Consider the following 19,110-nt stretch of genomic DNA (forward strand, 5'->3'; position numbering starts at 1 on the left):
AGGTATATTAATGGTAAATCCCGAACCTCGACTAATGGAAGAAGCAAAGGACTTAATGTAATTTTTATTACCTCTAGGTATGATAATGACAGAAAAACACTAGGACGAGGCTCCCACCCTCCATCCAGATCTGTCTGAGTAGAGGTGGTGTCTCTGTGAACTGAGTTAAGCTGATTGGTTAGCAGGAGCCTCCGTGGGAACACTGCATCCTCCTTGGAACGGCTGCTTTTAGGGTTGTGTAGACTAGGAATTGTTGTTTTATTTAATTTTTTCTAAATAAGTAGAAATACTGACTGGAGATTGTTAATATATATTCTACATACAGACTTAAGGTAGACCAAATCGATACATGTTAAATGTTTACACAGAATCCTATCGCTGTAGATTTTATAGAAATTACTGAGGCAGCAAAACAGGAGGGTAAAGTGAAGTGATCAAGGTCCTCATTAGAGATTCCAGATGAAGTCTCTCTTTTCTTTCAATTATAAATTACCTTGTAAGTGTTCCATATGACACACCAAGATTTGATTAGATTTGATCTATTTTATAACCCAAGTTGGTAACGAAAACGTGTCTCATTATTCTGTAGAATATTTGGATACAGCTGTTGCCCGTTCCTGGTGGCACAAAGCTTATGGGGTAGAATTCTACTAGAACTCATTTGCCAGTGAAAAATAGGTTGTAACCCGTGGGAACCTTCCTAGGTTTTCTGAGGGCGCTTTCTTGCTGTCTCTGTATTCATGATCCTGCCAGATACAGGACTTTCCACTTTGACTTCATCACGATGCACATGATGTCTGTGTTTTAGGCACAGAACTTGAACCTTTCATTCTCTTGACATCTGTCATTTAATCGCAGACGCCTGGTGACTAAAAGAATCAGAAAAAATCTACTGAGAGAAAAGGAAGTTTTTATCAGTCTTTTAAAATAAGCATTGTTTAACACATGTCTGAAGTGTCATGGGAAAATCCTTTTTATGATAAAGAAGTTGGTTTTTTTCCCCCAATTTCTCTAGCTTCTTTTGCATTGGGGGGAAAAAACACTTCAATGTGCAACTCCAGGTATCTCGGAGATTCCTTTAAAAAAGTGTAAATATATATCTAACTTGTACATATTTATGAAGTCTGAGAACAGAAGACAGGTCCTTCAATTTTTCCCTTTATGGACCCCAGTATTACCTGTTTGCACTTGGGACCATGCATCTTTTTAGGCAATTCCAAGAAGTTCCTTAGCCTTGAAGGGGAGAAAAGTTTTTAAAGTTCTGCTTGGGAGGAAATGTATTTCACATGAAAATGCTGATGAAGAGGTTGAAGTTGAACCTGTCTAGACTGCTTACATGTGGAAATGAAGAGGGGAAAGAAAAAAAGTTGTAATGCATTTATCCTAGTTTCCAGTTGATGAAAATCCTATTATAAACCACCAAATATATGTCGTCATTTCAAAGCTAAAACACACGCCCCTCTTTCCTACTTTTCTCCTGACGTGGTAGACTTACTTCACCACACATGCTATGCATGCGCACACACACACACACACACACACACACACACACACACAGTCAGCCAATGCAGATAGGGTTGCAATTAAGCTGTCTATGTCATGTCTGTTCAGAATCGAGCCTTTAAAACTTTGAAGTGGTAAGAGGTGAGGGATGCGAAGCCCTGGAGTCTAAATGAGACGCTTGAAGGATTGGTGGTGTTTTGAAAGCCATCCCCACATTAAGCTGGCAAAAGCACCCAGTGTCATCGGTTGTTTCTGTCTCTTACAGATGAAGCAACAGCTAGGAGTCCTCCCTCTTATGGTTCCATGAAATTTTAATGAAAATCAAAGAATTCCTTTACAACAAGGTTTCTCAACCTTGGCCCTATTGGCATCTTGGGCCGGACTTTGTTGGGGGCGGGCCGTCCTGGGTCCTGTGCGCTGCAGGATGTTTAGCAGTATCCCTTCCTCTACCTATGAGATGCCAGTGGTGCCCTCCACTTGTGACTACTAGAAGTGCCTCTAGATGTTGCCAAATGTCTCCTGGGGGGCAAAAATCACTCTCGATTTATAACTACTAATTTAGAAAGACCAGCAAGATGATTCCAGCTCCAGTTTGATTTGTTATGAGTTGTTTTATTTTATTGGAACAGGGCTAAAGAATCTCAACTTGCCTCAGTAAAATAGAGGAGGTTTCTACAGAGATTTAAAAGTGTTGTGTTCTTTCCAGTGCGGCTCAGAGGTTGCTGTCGGATAATCCCTGGAAAGTAATACTCTTGGTTTCCTGTTTCTTTTCAGGTGACGATTGTAGAAAAGGCAGACAGCTCCAACGTGCTCCCCAGTCCTTTATCCATCAGCACCAAGAACAGGATGACCTTCCTGTTTGCCAATTTGAGAGATAGAGACTTTCTAGTGCAGAGGATCTCTGATTTCCTGCAACAGACGACCTCCAAAATATACTCGGACAAAGAGTTTGCAGGAAGCTACAACAGTTCAGATGATGAGGTCTGTGGAAGGCACCTGCAGGTGTTTTGGTTCATATTACTCTTCCCCGGGGGTGTTCACCTCCCTGTCTGTTAGTTTGATCTTGAAGCTTTGCAGCTGTGCTAAGATGAACCACCTACTCTGATGTCCAGAGCAGTATCTCATTTAAATCTCATGGAGTTTATGTTTGGGATCATAGAGCCGGACAGAACCTTAGAGATCATCTGGTCTAACCCTCTTCTTTCACTGCTGAAAGCATTATTAAGTAATTTGTCCTGGTTACGTAGCAAGTGACTCTGGTCTATATAAGTGACCTTGTTGGGAATGGTACAGAGGTCACTCAAAACTGAAATACAACATCATTATGATGATTTTATGATGATAAAATACAAATTATATCCCTATTGAATTAGGCCCTAGACATCCAGGGAAACTAGGGCCCTGAAAGATATGTAATTAGCTCAAGTAATAGAGCAACTTACTAGCAGCTAAAATACATTGCAAAAATGGTGAGCTCATGAGTAACATCCCTGCCCCTGTCTTCCTGCTCCAAGCTTCTGTAGGCATTTCTGAGGCACCAGAAACTAGAGAGGAGGTGAGGGAGGTGGTCCCATGAGCAGCTGATTCAACCACATCATGCTTTGCATGCATACTAATCAGAGAGACACGTGGCCAACCAGTTTGTTGTAAAAATGCATCTAAAATACAGAGGAAACCTATTTTGGGCATTGAAGCTCTGTGGCCCATGACCCCGTCTAATCCCCATCAAAGTGCTGGCTTGCTGTCTTTCTCCTGTTTTGTCACGTCACAAGAAACCTCTTGGGAACCGTGACGCAGCTATTGGTGTCTGTCCAGAGGACGCTGAAGAGGTAGATTCTGTAGCCAAAATGGTTCCAGCATCTTGTTGCTCTCTGCATCAGCAGGTGTATTCTCGGCCCAGCAGCCTCATTTCCTCCAGTCCCCAGAGAAGCACGAGCTCCGATGCTGACGGTGAGCGCCAGTTTAACCTCAATGGCAACAGCGTCCCCACGGCCACACAGACCCTGATGACCATGTATCGGCGGCGGTCTCCCGAGGAGTTCAACCCGAAATTGGTGGGTGCCGCCTCCTCTTGCCCGGAACTTTCTATATTAGAACAATAACGTTTAAAAAATCTTTTTAAATAAAAGTAAACTCATCAATATGTCAATAGATATTTTCCTACAAGTAAAGGATATTTTGTTGAAGAAACACAAATGACATATAAATATAACATATAATGACATGGTTATATGTCATTGGGTTTCAGAGTGGCTTCATCGTGGAAGGAGATGTGTTATAGAGGGTACGGCTGACCTTTTTTGGTCTTGTTTTTAACTATTGTATAAGTCAGCCAACAAATAAGTACATAATGTCTCAGGCCACGTTTAAAAAACATCCACTGTTTCACTTGGAGGTATAGACATAAAGCCATAAATATCATTTGCATTCTGCTGACTCATCTCAGGTAAGTACAATTCTGACGCTAGGCCAGAAAATTTCATGGCAGATCCACGGGCATACATGTGTCCTATCTGGGAAGGACTCCAGAAAATCTGAGTTCTTTGTTTTCATGAATTCTGTCTAGAACTTAACTGCTCCATTCACCAGGGAAAGTGTTCTGACCTTCCATCGAACTTGTCCTAACCATTGTTGAAGTACTTTGGGATGTAGTGATGCTTCATTATCCCTTTCAGGCCAAAGAGTTTTTGAAAGAGCAAGCCTGGAAGATTCACTTTGCTGAGTACGGGCAAGGGATTTGCATGTACCGCACGGAAAAGACACGGGACCTGGTGCTGAAGGGCGTACCCGAGAGCATGCGCGGGGAGCTCTGGCTGCTGCTGTCAGGTATGGCCGGGCTCGGGGTGGGAGCACTGGGGACCCCGGGGCTGCCCTTCCACCTTCCATCGTGCCTCAGGGCTCTTTCAAATATGTAACCCCCTGATTCAGTGCTAGATCGAAGTTCCTTGCTAGAGTGTTGAATTCCCTCAGTAAAAATACAGGATACATATTCAACAGACCAGATGTTGAAGACACCATCCCTCGAGTCCTCATAACCTCTTCTATTCCTTCACTAACTCTATTTAGGATAAAACGGAGACTGAAGAAAGAGTATAATTCTTTGTGATTTTTGGAGTCCTTTTTCTCCTTTCCCAGCTGTGTCAGCTTCGTTGAGGATGTTTAAGTGTGGCACTCCGTCAGAGTCTTCATTGGGATGGGGAAGAGGGTAGAAATGAAGGAATAGAAGAAGCTTCTCCTTGATTTTTGCCACCTCTTGAATTTGCTGGTTATCACTGGAGACCGGGAAGAGAGGCCAGAATCAGCCCTGGGAACGAAAGCCTTCCTGGATCATACACTCCAAGCTGGAGATGCCGGGAAGGACAGAAGGGGATGTGTCCTGGACCCATGGGAAAGCTGTGTCCATCCTCACTGGCCCACTGCCAGGCTCATGCCCAAATATAACACCGTCAGGTTAAACCTTTGAGCCCTGCTACAGAAGCCAGAGGTCCTTTGGGCTAAGCCCATCATTCCTTCCTCCCAGCCTAAGCATCCAGTGTATGCCAGGGATCTATTCTGTCACAAACATCAGAGCATTCCTTTGGGTGTCACCAGTCTTTAATATATAAATCAGTTACTTTACCTGGTTAGAAGCTTGAAATGTAACCGTCTTAAATAGGCCCATGTGAAAAATTTTATTTGAATGTGAGGTGGTCTGACACAAGTACTATTATCAAAACCTTTTATTTTAAAAATGACATTAGAATTAAAAGCATAGTTACCAGACTTACAAGAAAACCTTTGGGGGAAAAAAAAAAAACCTGTAGCTCTTTCTAAAAGTGGATATAAATGGCAATTGCCTATAATGAGATATATTATATCTCAGAAGTAGGGGGATAGAATCCTGAAAAATAATTGGTTTTATCTGTTTCATGTAAAACTAGTTGGTTCTATCCTCATTTACACATCTTGTTTTTCATTTGCTTTACGTACAGCAGCCATAGCTCCTCATTTAGAAACCCAAATTTGAGTCAAATCATTTCTAGCTACCAACCCAGCCCAAGAAGATCCTTACCATCCAGTCTGCTGTCTTCCTTGTGTGTGGCCAACAGGTCACCTTGACAACCTGATTCAGATCGCTGACAGAGTAAACAAAAAATTCCATTTTCACTTTATTCAAATTGGAAGTTATTTACAGACACATTTTAGATGAAAATGAAACACATTAGCCACCGGGGAAACAGCATACGACAGTCCACAGCCTTGTTATACAGACACATTCAGAGTTAGACCCAGCGTTTTCTTTAACTGTGATGGGCTATGTGAGGCCAAAGGGTGATGTGGTCTACACACCGTCTCTGTTGGGTAGAGAACTGAGCCCATATTTCCACCCAGTGCACAGTTCATATGGAGGCCAGCCCAGCCCCCAGCAGGGGAGCCCCACCTGAGTCCTGCCCTGCTTCCCATTACTCTTAGGACCACTGTACCAGGGCCTGCCTCGCTGTACCCACTGAAGTGAGGTGCAGGCCAGATGGCAAGAAATCCTTGCAAATCTCCCTTGAGAAGAGAGCCAAAGCCAATGTTAAGTTGCTGTCAACCAGACTGCCTTTCCAGGGCAAGTGTGAGTGATGAGGCTGGCTCTCTGGGTGACCACCTGTGGCAAGGACTGGGTCAGCCCAGGGGTCTAATTTCTAATCAGTGAAACACAAATCAGTTTACCCTGTCATTAAATGCGTGTGTGTGTGTGTATATATATATATATATACACATATATATGTATTTAACATATATGTACCTATTCATTATATAATATGTACATATATGTATGTGTATTTTTATCTGTATATATTTATGTATGTATATGTGTGTATGTATATATAACTTATACTTACGTAAATTATATTTAACTAGATTTAGATTCAAATGTTTGCGTCCAGAGTTTTTCTGCCTTTTTTTTTTTTTTAAACTTTGTTCTCATAGAATTTTTTTTTTTTTAATTAATTTATTTATTTATTTTTGGCTGTGTTGGGTCTTCGTTTCTGTGCGAGGGCTTTCTCCAGTTACGGCGAGCGGGGGCCACTCTTCATCGCGGTGCGCGGGCCTCTCACTATCGCGGCCTCTCTTGTTGCGGAGCACAGGCTCCAGACGCACAGGCTCAGTAGTTGTGGCTCACGGGCCCAGTTGCTCCGCGGCATGTGGGATCTTCCCAGACCAGGGCTCGAACCCGTGTTCCCTGCATTGGCAGGCAGACTCTCAACCACTGCGCCACCAGGGAAGCCCCTTTTCTGCCTTTAAGAATCATAAAATGCAAATCTCTCACAGCAGTGCTTCTCACCCACCTCTCTGTCCTCGTCCCCAGCACTGAGGAGCTCCCCTCCATAGCAGAGGCTCGTCACTGCCGGGAATACCCTCCCCGCCCCCTGCAATGCTAGAACTCCTCCATGTATCCTAATATCTCCTCCTACTCTTCATTATGGCTGTTTGTGAGCCCTTCAAAGCTTATGCTTTAGCAAACAGTTTTCAAACTTATTTTGAGAAGCAGACCCTCCTTTTTCAAGTGAAATCCTAAGGAAAACCCCAATAAAATACAAGCAAAGCGGCTTGGTTGAGGGAGGGCTGAGGCGGGTGAGGCCTCAGTTTGGCTTTCTCTGCCCACCTCCCTTTTTTTCTCTGAGCAGTCCCTCAGGATGGTCTGTGGAAGTTCCTTGGAACACAGTGTTTAGGTTGGAAACCTCTATCTTAGGGAGGTTTTTTGTTTTTAATTCATCATTATTATTTTTTTTATTGAAGTATAGTTGATTGTGTTAGTTTCAGGTATACAGCATAGAGATTCAGTTATCTTTTTTCTGATTTTTTTTCATTAAGGTTATTACAAGGTATTGAATATAGTTCCCTGTACTGTACAGTAAATCTTTGTTGCTTATTTATTTTATGTATAGTAGTTTGTATCTGTTAATCCCATCCTGTTAATTTGTCCCTCCCCCATTCCCTCTCCCCTTTGGTAACCATAAGTTTGTTTTCTATGTCTGTGAGTCTGTTTCTGTATTGCATATACATTCATTTGTATAATTTTTTAGATTCCACGTATAAGTGATATCATATAGTATAGGGAGGTGTTTTTTTTTTTAATTTATTTTTGGCTGTGTTCGGTCTTCGTTGCTGCACGCGGGCTTTTCTCTAGTTGCGGAGAGCGGGGGCTACTCTTCGTTGCAGTGCACGGGCTTCTCATTGTGGTGGCTTCTCTTGTTGTGGAGCATGGGCTCTAGGCAGGCAGGCTTCAGTAGTTGTGGCTCATGGGCTCAGTAGTTGTGGCGCACGGGCTTAGTTGCTCCGCGGCATGTGGGATCTTCCTGGACCAGGGCTCGAACCCGTGTCCCCTGCATTAGCAGGCGGATTCTCAACCACTGCGCCACCAGGGAAGCCCCTGTGGGGAGGTTTTTAAACAGCCTCTTACTATGGAGCGAGAAGAGGGAAGGAGGACAGAAGTGAATTTACAATCTGGCCGTGATTGCAACAGACACGTCATCATGGGATTTCATAATTATCTCGCAAGTGTCCTTTGAGGGGAAGGAAGGTGAAGAGTCTGGGTCAGTCAGCTGTGGTTACAGACCAAGGGCGGGGCTTCCACTTTCTGATTTTGCGTGTGTTGGACATTTCCCAGGTGCTATCAACGAGAAGGCCACGCATCCCGGGTACTATGAAGACCTCGTGGAGAAGTCCATGGGGAAGTACAACCTCGCCACGGAGGAGATTGAGAGGGACCTGCACCGCTCCCTCCCAGAACACCCAGCCTTCCAGAACGAAATGGGCATCGCTGCTCTGAGGAGAGTCTTAACGGCTTATGCTTTTCGAAATCCTAACATAGGGTATTGCCAGGTGAATGTCACAGAGGGGTGAGACTTTAAAAAAATGTTTTATTAGCCAGTAAGTAATGAGAAAGGCGTTATGGCTAAGAGAACTATTACTGCACCAGGGTCTCTCGACCTTGGTACTGTTGACATTGTGGACTGAATAATTCTCTGTGTGGGACGGTCCTGTGCTTTGTAGGATGTTTAATAACAGTCCTGTTGAGTAACATGTTTAATAGCATCTACCCACTAAACGCCGGTAGAACTCCCCAGCTGTGACAACTAAAATGTCTGTAGACGTTGACAAATGTCTCTCAGAGAGCGAAATCTCCCTGAGCTGAGAACCACTGCGCTGAGGTTCTCAGCCAGGAGACAAGAGTGCCCTTTCTGGATCCACCACCATCTGGTGACCTAGCTGGTCACTAGCTGTTCCTGAGCATGCCTGGGCACCAGGCCTGGATTCTAGGTTCCACAGTGCCCCTGCTCTGCATCTCCTAAGCAGTTAATGTCCTTGAGAATGTAACTTTTATATGCTAAGGTTATATTTTAAGGCACTTTTAAATAAATGCTTAATTCAGTATAAAAAAATGTTGCCCATATACCCGCTGCAATTATCTCTTATACTAGGTACAGATACCACAATTTGGGAAGCTCCAAGATAATGTCCTTAGATTTAAAGGCCACATACATACCCAGAGAGACCTTCCCTGACCATCTAGCTAAAAGATAAAGCAGGCTTAATTCCTTTACACCTCTACACAAACATACACACACACATACACACACACACACAGAGCACAGGTCTCCCTGTACCACATTTTATCTTTTTGATAGCACTTAATTTAAATATACATCCAAATTGATTAATCAACCTTTACGTCTTTATTCTCTCTCTCTGACCCCAGCATTTATGCCCTGTGAGACTTGTCACCACTGTGTCCCCCCTTCCCCAATATTTAATCCAGAGCCTGTTACCAAGTAGACCCTCAAAAGAACTTACCTTGACTGAATGACTAAGGAACTAACCATGACCATGATCGTGGGCTAGGCAGGTTAATTCTCAAGTAGAATTTTACTAATGATTTCACTTGGGAAGCTATTGAGTAAGGCTTACGAGAAAGAGCCTATTAGACCAAAATTCCTTTTTTTTTTTTTTTTAATTAATTAATTTATTTTTGGCTGAGTTGGGTCTTCATTGCTGCTCACGGGCTCAGTAGTTGTGGCTCACTGGCTCTAGAGCACAGGCTCAGTAGTTGTGGCGCACGGGCTTAGTTGCCCCACGGCATGTGGGATCTTCCCGGACCAGGGCTCAAACCCGTGTCCCCTGCATTGGCAGGTGGATTCTTAACCACTGCGCCACCAGGGAAGTCCCCAAAATTCCTTTTTTGACATTTATATTGTTGAAGCCTGATGAACACTTACTGGTTTCTAGAAGATCAAAAGAAGTACAGGAGTGACTTCCCTTCTAATATAATAGAGTTCATATTTATCTTTTGATCTTCCTCTTTTTAATTAAGAGGACATTAAAGTAGTTGAGCCTTGAGTGGTTGTGAGCTATCTGATAATATCTTTTAATAAAGTAGGTTACTTTAGAATAAAATCCCTGTTACTTATCACTACCATCCTTATCCAGATGGAAATAATGGGTGAGGACTCCAACTTTGAAAGGTTTCATTGTTCCCCGAGGAGAGCCTCAAGCCATGTGTACTTGGTTTAGACACAATTATGGAAGATTAAAAAGGAAATAGTTACTTCACTGAATTAAGGATTAAAAACACCGAGATTTTTAACAGATTAAAAGCTTTGTCAAATAGCCTTTGGACAAAGTTTTTTTGAATGAGGGTTTGCGTGCATGGGGGGCTCAGTCCTTGGTGAATGTTGGTGTTCATGGAGGCTCTTAACAGTTACCAGGCTCAAGGACTAAGGGCTTTAACATTTTTAAAGGGTTGGAAAGAAGACAAAACTTGGAAGAATATGTGTGTGTACTTGCAAAGCCTTTAAAAATTTATTATCTGTTTTTTTTACGGAAAAAGTATGCTGGACCCTGTGGGACTAACTCAGTCATTTTTCAGGTTAACAAAATTGTTTGTATGTTAAAATGTAAAATGTGTTTGATGACATCTTCGTTCATCCCTTTAGGCCATGAACATTGTCACATCAGTGCTGCTGCTTTATGCCAAAGAGGAGGAAGCTTTCTGGCTGCTGGTGGCTTTGTGTGAACGCATGCTTCCTGATTACTACAACACCAGGGTGGTTGGTATGTGAGGATGCAGTTAACATTTTAACTCTTATCTCATCAGGAAAATGTTTCTAGAACCGGGATACCAGCTGGAACCCCATTTCCAGTCACCATTGGTCAAAAGAGTTTCAGACTACTGCAGCTTTCTAAGATGCGAATGAGAGGGCTTGAATCAATATAGATTATACACAAAGGAGCCCCATGGAGCTTCTCCCCATGGAGAGAATACACGTGTCTCACTGTTTTAGAAAACACTCAATGTGGGTGTCAGTCTGTGCCATGTGAGAGCTACACCAAGCACACAGATCATCAACCCAAAAAGGTTTAACAATTCTTTCATGAAGAGCATGGAATCTATGGAAAGCAGAAGTATTCAAAAAAGGAGTGGGCAGAATAGCATATAAAAATGTATCCAGAGCTCAGTTTCTAAGGTATTTTTCAGAACTGGTTTCATTGCAAAGCAAACAACGGTGGTGAGCATTTAAACAAATTATTGGCATTTCTCCTTATAATCCCCTCCAGTGTTAGACATTCATTTTAGCAGGATAAGCTTTTCATTGCTAGTGTAGCAAAAGGTATGCTTTATTCTCCCTTCTTGTGTTCTGTTTTCATTTCTAAATTTTTGCACACTAATTTGACTCATTGGAAATACTCTCCAGAAATGTCTACAGCTGGAATGCTTTTAAACTGAAAAAACAATTGTTTAGAGAAATGATTCCTATGGGGGGACCATGCATCCAGAAGAGCGATTTTTTTTTTTTTTTAAAGAGTTTGCCAAGAAATGAGGCTACTTAGATATACATTTCATGCCTAACCAAACATCATGTTGCCAACAAAAAAGTAATTGTGTGCCAGGAGAGTTTTGTAAATTGACCTTTTCAACAGCCTTTAGAGTTCTCATGTTATTGCTCTTTTATGGTAAAGAAGCAGGAGAGGAAGACCCCAGAAAGAGAAGATGTAGCCAGAACTCATCTGGTGACTTGGCTGTGCTGACACCTTGGTCTAGTAACATAGTAATTAGAGTTCTGTCTCAGCAGCAGTTGTGAACTGGATTATTTTCGTCAAGCCATTGGGTTGGGTTCATTAGTGAGAAGGTGCAGTTGGTTGACCCATGGCCTTTTGCGTCCACCTCCACTGCAGGTGCCCTGGTGGACCAGGGTGTCTTCGAGGAACTTGCCCGGGACTATGTCCCACAGCTGTATGACTGCATGCAGGACCTGGGTGTGATTTCTACCATCTCCCTGTCCTGGTTCCTCACACTGTTTCTCAGCGTGATGCCCTTTGAGAGTGCAGTTGTGGTTGTCGACTGTTTCTTCTATGAAGGAATCAAAGTGATATTCCAGTTGGCCCTGGCTGTGCTGGACGCAAATGTGGACAAACTTTTGAACTGCAAGGACGATGGGGAGGCCATGACCGTTTTGGGAAGGTATTTCTCACTTTGAAAACTACCTTTGGGTTTTCTTCCCTGTCCTTTTTTTGTTGTTTATTTTTTTTTTGGCCGCGCCATGCAGCATGCGGGATCTTAGTTCCCCCACCAGGGATCGAACCCAGGCCCCCTGCATTGGAAGCACGGAGTCTTAACCACTGGACCGCCAGGGAAGTCCTCTTCCCTGTACTTTCCATGTATCTTTTTCCTTGGTTTCACGAGTCTTAATTGGCCTGATGGTAATCATAATGCCCACTTTTCTCTGTGGCTGAGGATTTCTTTTCATATGCTTTGTCTTTAGAAGTGAAGGCAATCAACTCTACTTCAATTGAAAAAATAATACAATTTTTAAAAAAAGAAGTGAAGGAAATTTTATTCTGCTCTTAAGGAAATTTTAGTCTTTTGTTTTGGTGTGCAGAGTTTGCAGAAAATGGGTGGACAGGTGTAAAGGGTTTCGCCTCCCAGTGACACCGGATTCATTTCTTCTTCCAGGTATTTGGACAGTGTGACCAATAAGGACAGCACGCTGCCCCCCATCCCTCATCTCCACTCCCTGCTCAGTGATGATGTGGAGCCCTATCCTGAGGTCGACATCTTCAGGCTCATCAGAACTTCCTATGAGGTAGGTCACGTGCCCTGCCTGAGCACCACAGCACTCTGAGGGCCCCGAGGGGCTCGGCTGGACGTGTGCCACAGCTTCCATTGCTAACCCAGGGGCGTCCCTGCTTCCTTCCGCCTTCTGAGAACTAGTTGCCGAAGCAAGCAGCTCCCTGCCAGCTGACAGCTTCGAGCTCCAGAGATGGACACTGAACGGATCTAATACCACAGAGCAATTGGCATGACCAGCTCAGGCCCTCCGGTTCTTGGCTTTGCCCACCCTGAAGCCTGATCAAGTAGCAGCTCCTATTCAACTCTGGGTGGGTTGAGGAGGAACTGTTGAAAGCAAGCGTGGGGAGGTTGACCTGCACAAATCAGCTCACTTCCCATGCTCATGCCAAGTCCTTAGGTCTTCTGGGAAGTACACAAGCCAATCCTCTTACGTCCAAGACACATAGAATACTCTATACCATCCTAGAGAAGAACCAGAGTCCTAGGATTCCTCTAAAATCACTTGGCCTGGGTGTGGGAGGGTGCCTCCTGGTCCGTGATGACCCCAGATGTGGTCCTGAATCCCATAAAAGAACTAACGAGCGTCTAGAGGTGAAGGAACCACGGTCCTGTGTACCCCAGAGCACTTGGGGTTTGTGGCGCCCCCCAGGACTCAGTGCCCATAACATCTCATGGTTTGTTCATTTCCTGATCATTAAGAAAGAGCATGAATGTTCCGCTCAGCACACTAGGCCCTCTCCTGATGTTTTGGGATCGTATGACTAGCGATTGTCAGCATTTCAATTAGCAACAGCCTGGATACGGGAGAAATGGTGAGGAAAATCTCTCCTAAAGAGAACCAAAAATTTGGTGCTTTAAAAAAAATCGGCATGGATTCAGACATCTTTTCAGAAATGTGTGTCCTTAACTCAAAATGGGAGAAAGACTGGTAATTTATTATTTCAGAAAATTTTCATTGACACTCCATATATATTGAAAACAAAACATTTTTGGTATGTTTTAGAATCATAAAAGTAATGCAGGTTTATTGTAAAAAAATGTAGAAACTGTAGAAAAATATGAAAGAAAAAACTATATCCTGTGAGCATCTCACCATATTTCCCTCAAGTATGGTTTTTTTTAAAATTTATTTTAATTAATTAATTTATTTATTTTTGGCTGTGTTGGGTCTTCGTTGCTGCACGCAGCCTTTCTCTAGTTGTGGCGAGCGGGGGCTACTCTTCATTGCGGTGCGCGGGCTTCTCATTGTGGTGTCTTCTCTTGTTGCGGAGCATGGGCTCTAGGCGCGTGGGCTTCAGTAGTTGCGGCACACACAGGCTCAGTAGTTGTGGTGCACGGGCTTAGTTGCTCCGTGGTATGTGGGATCTTCCCGGACCAGGGCTCGAACCCATGTCCTCTGCATTGGCAGGCGGATTCTAAACCACTGCGCCACCAGGGAAGTCCTCAAATATGTTTTTATTTTTTTGCAACTTACACTTAAAAAATAAGTTTATACTAAAAAGTGCTTTGTACCATTCCATTTTTTACTTAAAATATATCACAAGCATTCTCTGATATTTAATATATTGTTTGCAGGTTTTCGTAGATTCTTAATAGTCTGCTTTAATGAGGTGCCAAAAGTTATTTAGCTGATCCCTTTTTGTTAGACATTTATTTTGGTTGCTTCCAAATTTTCAGTACCATATGGCAAATTTGTACGGTATTATTATGTATGATATTATATATTATATGATATTATATGATAAACTAGTGCATAAATAATACATCTCTGAATTTTTTCTTAGAGTCCATTCTTAGGAATAGATTTACAGTAGTAGATCAAAAAGTATGAATTATTTCCAAGCTCCTGGCACACACTGTCCAATTTCTTTAAAAATTGTCCCAATTTATATTTCCACTAGTAGAGATTAAGGATGGCTGTCACTTCACTCTTTCCAAAACTGGTTATTATCATAATGCATTTTTTTAAAAAATCATTGCCCCAGGACTTTTGGATAGTCCTCCGTCAGAAATTTTGGATGATTATTTTTCCAGAAAAAGAGCCCATGTGACTGAAGGCAATAGTTATTATTATAGCTGAGGGTTGTTTTTCTAAAGGCATCCCCTGAAACCTTTAATTTAAAGAGAATTCTAGACCAAAGTAATAAAGCTTGGTATGTGGAAACTGAGCTTTGTTCTTGACAGCAGATAAGCTAAGGTCTTGCTGAGGTCAGCACTTGGCCCATTTTTAATGGGAAAGAGAGGAGAATGGAGACAAGACCAGGGCTGGTCTCCATTTCCATCCTGTCTGCCTGGTCCCTAATGGTGACTCTTAGGCTGCCAAATATCCTATCACAGGACACAGCAGCAGTTTCCTTCCTCTGCCTGGGAAGACAACCCCGTTTATTTATAGCAATGCCTACATTACCTGGCCTTTCAATACATGATGATTGGTTTTTTGTTTTCTCTTCTCTGCTTAGTGTCACTGCCCTGCTCATAAGTTTCCATTGCCTTCCCAATGCCTTCTAGGCCATCCTAAAGAAAACACCACAAGCTCTTGCCTTTCTTTTTTTTTTTTCCACCTATTAGATTGATGGTCCTCAATTCCACCTGTGCATTAAAACCACTTAAAAAAATTTTTTTAAGCCAAGCTTTTAAAAATATACATTCCTAGGCTCCATTCTAGACCAGTAAACTTTGTATCTCTGGCATGATGCCTAAGAATAAATATTTTTTTAAAGTTCCCAGGTGATTCTAGAGCCCGGTGAGGGTTAAGAATCACTGCCCTAGATGCAGAATGGGGCCACTAGACACAGAGGCCCATTATAACCTGGTTATACGGCACAACACTGGTGTTCTGAAGCAGGCGACTCATTGCTTTCTGTGCTTCAGGATAATTAGTCAGGAAAATAGAAAAGTAGGAAAAATACCGAAATGACATTCAGCCTTGAGATCCCTAGGTTGATGCCAGTTGATCAGCTTTCTTCTGATGAGTAGAGATGGTAACTTGATTCACAAATGCCTTGCTCATTGTGAAGCTCTACCGAGCCCCTCCTGGAAGGAAAGGTATGGACAGTCTGAGAGACAGTTTTCTTCTGTGTGCACCCCGTGTGCAGTTTTGTTAGATACACAGACGTAGAAGACAAAGTCCCGGCCTTCAGGTTCACCCATAGACTGAGATGAGCTTCCTGGAAGGCACGGGGCACTTTAATAAAAGACCTTTCAGCAGACACACGACCACCACAGTTTCTTCACATTCAAGACGACTTGCCCAGGGTGTCTGTGAAATGTTAAGCGGGGAAAGGAGGTGGCTGATAAAACGCAAGGAGGAGTTTGTGCAGAAGGACAGACAGTTTTAAAAGTTCAGAATAAAGTGTCAGCTCCTTAAGGGTGATGATAACAGCTTTCACTCAAGGAGAACCCACCTCGTGTGGGACAGGTGCCGGGTGCTTCACAGCCCCACCAGGTACATGTTAACACATTTTAAGGTGAAAATTTAACTTGAGAGAGGTAGAGCTAGTTTTCCCAAGGCACACAGTTAGGAAGTGGCAGAGCCAGGAGCCAAATAAGAGTTCCCCAGCATTAAAGCCAGAGCCAAGGGGGTTTGTCTGGATAGAACGGAGATGGACTTGTAGATGTACTTATGGACAGGAGTTCAATTGGTCCAGGAGAGGCTGGTTAGTGGAGAGTCTGAAAACCACCAACTGATTTGCAAGGCACCCAAGAGCCACTGGAAACTGAGGGGAGTTTTTCTTCAAGTACATTATTTCTCAAGCTCCCTGTGCAATAAATTGGAGTGGGGAGAGCTGAAGGAATAGACTAGCAAGGGAGATACTACAGTTTACCATAGTTACCTTATGTGACAATGGCTTTTCTAGCCCTTTCTGCTTGGCAAAGACGTCCAATGACATAGTCCCCCTGAGACACATAAATTTAGTTACAAAATACAGGCCTGCTTTCTGACAGAGTTATGAAGGTGTCCCATGGGTATGAATATTGCGGTGAGTGGAGACTTCTTTAAGATCAGAGGGCCTTGGAGGGCAGCCCATTCAGCGAACATGGGGCTCCAACAAGCAAGGTTCTCACACTGACTTCATATCCTGGTCCCCTCCTGTCTTCTCCTTCCTCTTCCTCCTCCTCTTTCCTCCTCCCAACTATCTGTTCCCCCCACGCCACCCCAGCACACAAGGACACATGTACAGACAAGTGCTATCACCACAGAAGGCAGGGCAGAGTCTGGGGGAATTGCTCCTTCAGCTGTATTGGAGAATCTCTCTGCCATCTTTGTCTCAGCCTCCTATAACTTTATGCTGTTTTCTGTAAATCCAAAGACCCGCATTCCACCCGTTTCTCCACTCTGTCCCCTCAATCTTCCAAGGCAGAGCCTCACTCTCTGCCTTGGGCATTTGGAGACTTTCTGATACAGAAAAAGACTCTCAAATGTGAGTCTCCTTTCATACCCATGTTCATGAGATAGCTCAGTCCTCTGGCTAACAACAGTGAACCCCGTACTATATACTAGGAAAATAAGAGCTCCACAAACTAAGAAACATATTAAAGGCACCTTTGGCATAATTTCCGTGACCTAGTCTTATTTAAAAACAGAAATGAACCACAGAGTTTGGATATTAGAAATGACACTTTCTTTTTGTTTCAATAAGTCTTGCTGTGATGGGCAGATTTGTTCAGGTCATTCCATGGACCTATGGCCTAAACTACGATTTTTTTTTCTTTTTTTTAAGCTTCAGCATTTAAATATTTCTAAGTCCTCTTGAGGATTTAGAAAGGAGGAGCCTATTGCACTTGATGGAGCCCTTGTGGTCTCTTTAAAATGTGTCTGTATCTGCTTTCCATCATCCCCATCTTCCCAACAACACAAGGGAAAGCTTTGGAGGATGAAGGAAATCACAGAGATGCTGCCCAGCATGGGGAGGAGAACTCTTGTCCCAACCAGGAATGATGCTGGGGGTGGGAGAGCCCAGAGAACATAAACTGGGAAATTGGGATAGACTTGTCCCCACCTCATTCTTTTATCTGACTTTTTCCTCGTCCTGAGTCTGTCGGGGGAGAAAGGGAACATTGCACGCAGGACAGGTGAGATGGTACAAAATGAAGGGCTACAAACCTATGTTAGTTGGTATCAGCAAGCAGGGGGGCAAAGCAGCACAAAAAGGACGTACCTCCTGCACTGATAATGGTCTCTCAGCTCATAAAAATGTTAGGAATCAGATTGGAAAATGAGACACAGGCCACAGGAACATTCAGAGAAAAATTGAGTTGGAGAAGAGTTGGAAATGACGATGGATAATTTTACTGTTTAAGGAAGGGGAGATTTTAGAAAATTAAAATAATCTTAGGCTCCCTCACACCCATCACCAAATTCTATTTGTTAGAAAGAGTATTGTTAAATTAGTGAATTCATTCTTTTGCTAGAACTGAAATTCCTCTGGAATTTCCCTTGTTTTGGGTGATGGAAATGCAGCCTCCAGGATCTACTGAGCCAACGTTTGTTTGCCCTATTTTTAGCATTTCATTCTGTCAGAGCCCCTCCAAAAAGTTGGGTGGTGGAGGAGAGGAGACCACACAACCCAGTCCTCCTCATTACCCATTTTCCTTTAGAAATCCTCCGGAAATAACTAGGCAGGAACTTGGAGTTTAGGGTTTCCTTTCAGGTTGGGACCATTTGCTCCAGATGGAAGGGCCATTGTATGTATTCCATTGTGTTCTGTGTTCTACTGTGGCCAGTCCCTGGTCCTGCCTAGCAAACTGCAGGGTCCATTTCTAGTCAAGGAACAGACGTTAATTAAATACAAAATATACCGGTTTCTTTGAAGGTCAGGCTTGGGGGGAAATAACTCTTTCTTTAGCAATCTGTGAGGATCACCAAGCCAATGTTTACTATGAGTTGCTATTACCAGTACTTTTATATTAATATATCTTTATCTCTAATGGCAATTCTGCAAGGACAGCTTTGGGGTCTCATTTTACAGAGGAAGAAACTGGGAGTCCGAAGACTTGACTGAATTGCCCAGAGTCACACAGCTAATGAGTGAAGGAACAAGAATTTGAATCAAATTTTGTCTTGCTCCAAAATTTATGTTCTTTTCTACCCAGAGACAAGGAAAAACCTATTAGCCACTAGAACAGTAGGTGGTGGAGTTATAAAGCCAATGACTGGGCCTCAAATTGCAGCGCAGCCCCTGTGGGATGCTGGGTAGCTTATAGAACCTCTCTGAACCTCGGTTTTCCCATCTGTTAAATGGGAGTAACAGTAGCAACTCATAAGGTTATTGTAAGGAGCCAATTACATGGCCTGTTAATGTCCCTGCCAGTTGTAGTGCAAGAAAATTTAGTTTCCTTCTGTCTCACAGCTAATGTTTTTTTGTTGATCAAAAGCATACTATAGCCTGGTTTGAAGTAAATCCAGTCTTCCATCTTCAGCATGCACTTTGCAGTGGATGCTTTCCACTCTTCTGTTAGGATCAAAAGAGTTACCTTTCCTGGGAGTTCAAATCCCATCCAAGGATTTA

General features: G+C 43.1%; 1 protein-coding gene across 3 annotated transcripts in view; it reads left to right on the forward strand.

Moving 5' to 3' along the window:
* Nucleotides 1-19,110, forward strand: part of TBC1D9 (TBC1 domain family member 9) — a 130,781-nt gene that overhangs the window by 90,349 nt on the left and 21,322 nt on the right. For 2 of the 3 annotated variants that reach the window (XM_061192581.1, XM_061192580.1), the window contains 7 exons: nucleotides 2,278-2,484; nucleotides 3,384-3,557; nucleotides 4,179-4,329; nucleotides 8,141-8,355; nucleotides 10,467-10,584; nucleotides 11,707-11,992; nucleotides 12,485-12,614. In XM_061192581.1, the coding sequence (XP_061048564.1) occupies nucleotides 2,278-2,484; nucleotides 3,384-3,557; nucleotides 4,179-4,329; nucleotides 8,141-8,355; nucleotides 10,467-10,584; nucleotides 11,707-11,992; nucleotides 12,485-12,614 (1,281 nt within the window). The remainder of the gene's footprint in view (nucleotides 1-2,277; nucleotides 2,485-3,383; nucleotides 3,558-4,178; nucleotides 4,330-8,140; nucleotides 8,356-10,466; nucleotides 10,585-11,706; nucleotides 11,993-12,484; nucleotides 12,615-19,110) is intronic. The other variant, XM_061192582.1, reaches the window with a different exon arrangement.

Source organism: Eubalaena glacialis, chromosome 5, assembly GCF_028564815.1.
Source record: "Eubalaena glacialis isolate mEubGla1 chromosome 5, mEubGla1.1.hap2.+ XY, whole genome shotgun sequence".
NCBI classification, from domain to species: Eukaryota; Metazoa; Chordata; class Mammalia; order Artiodactyla; family Balaenidae; genus Eubalaena; species Eubalaena glacialis.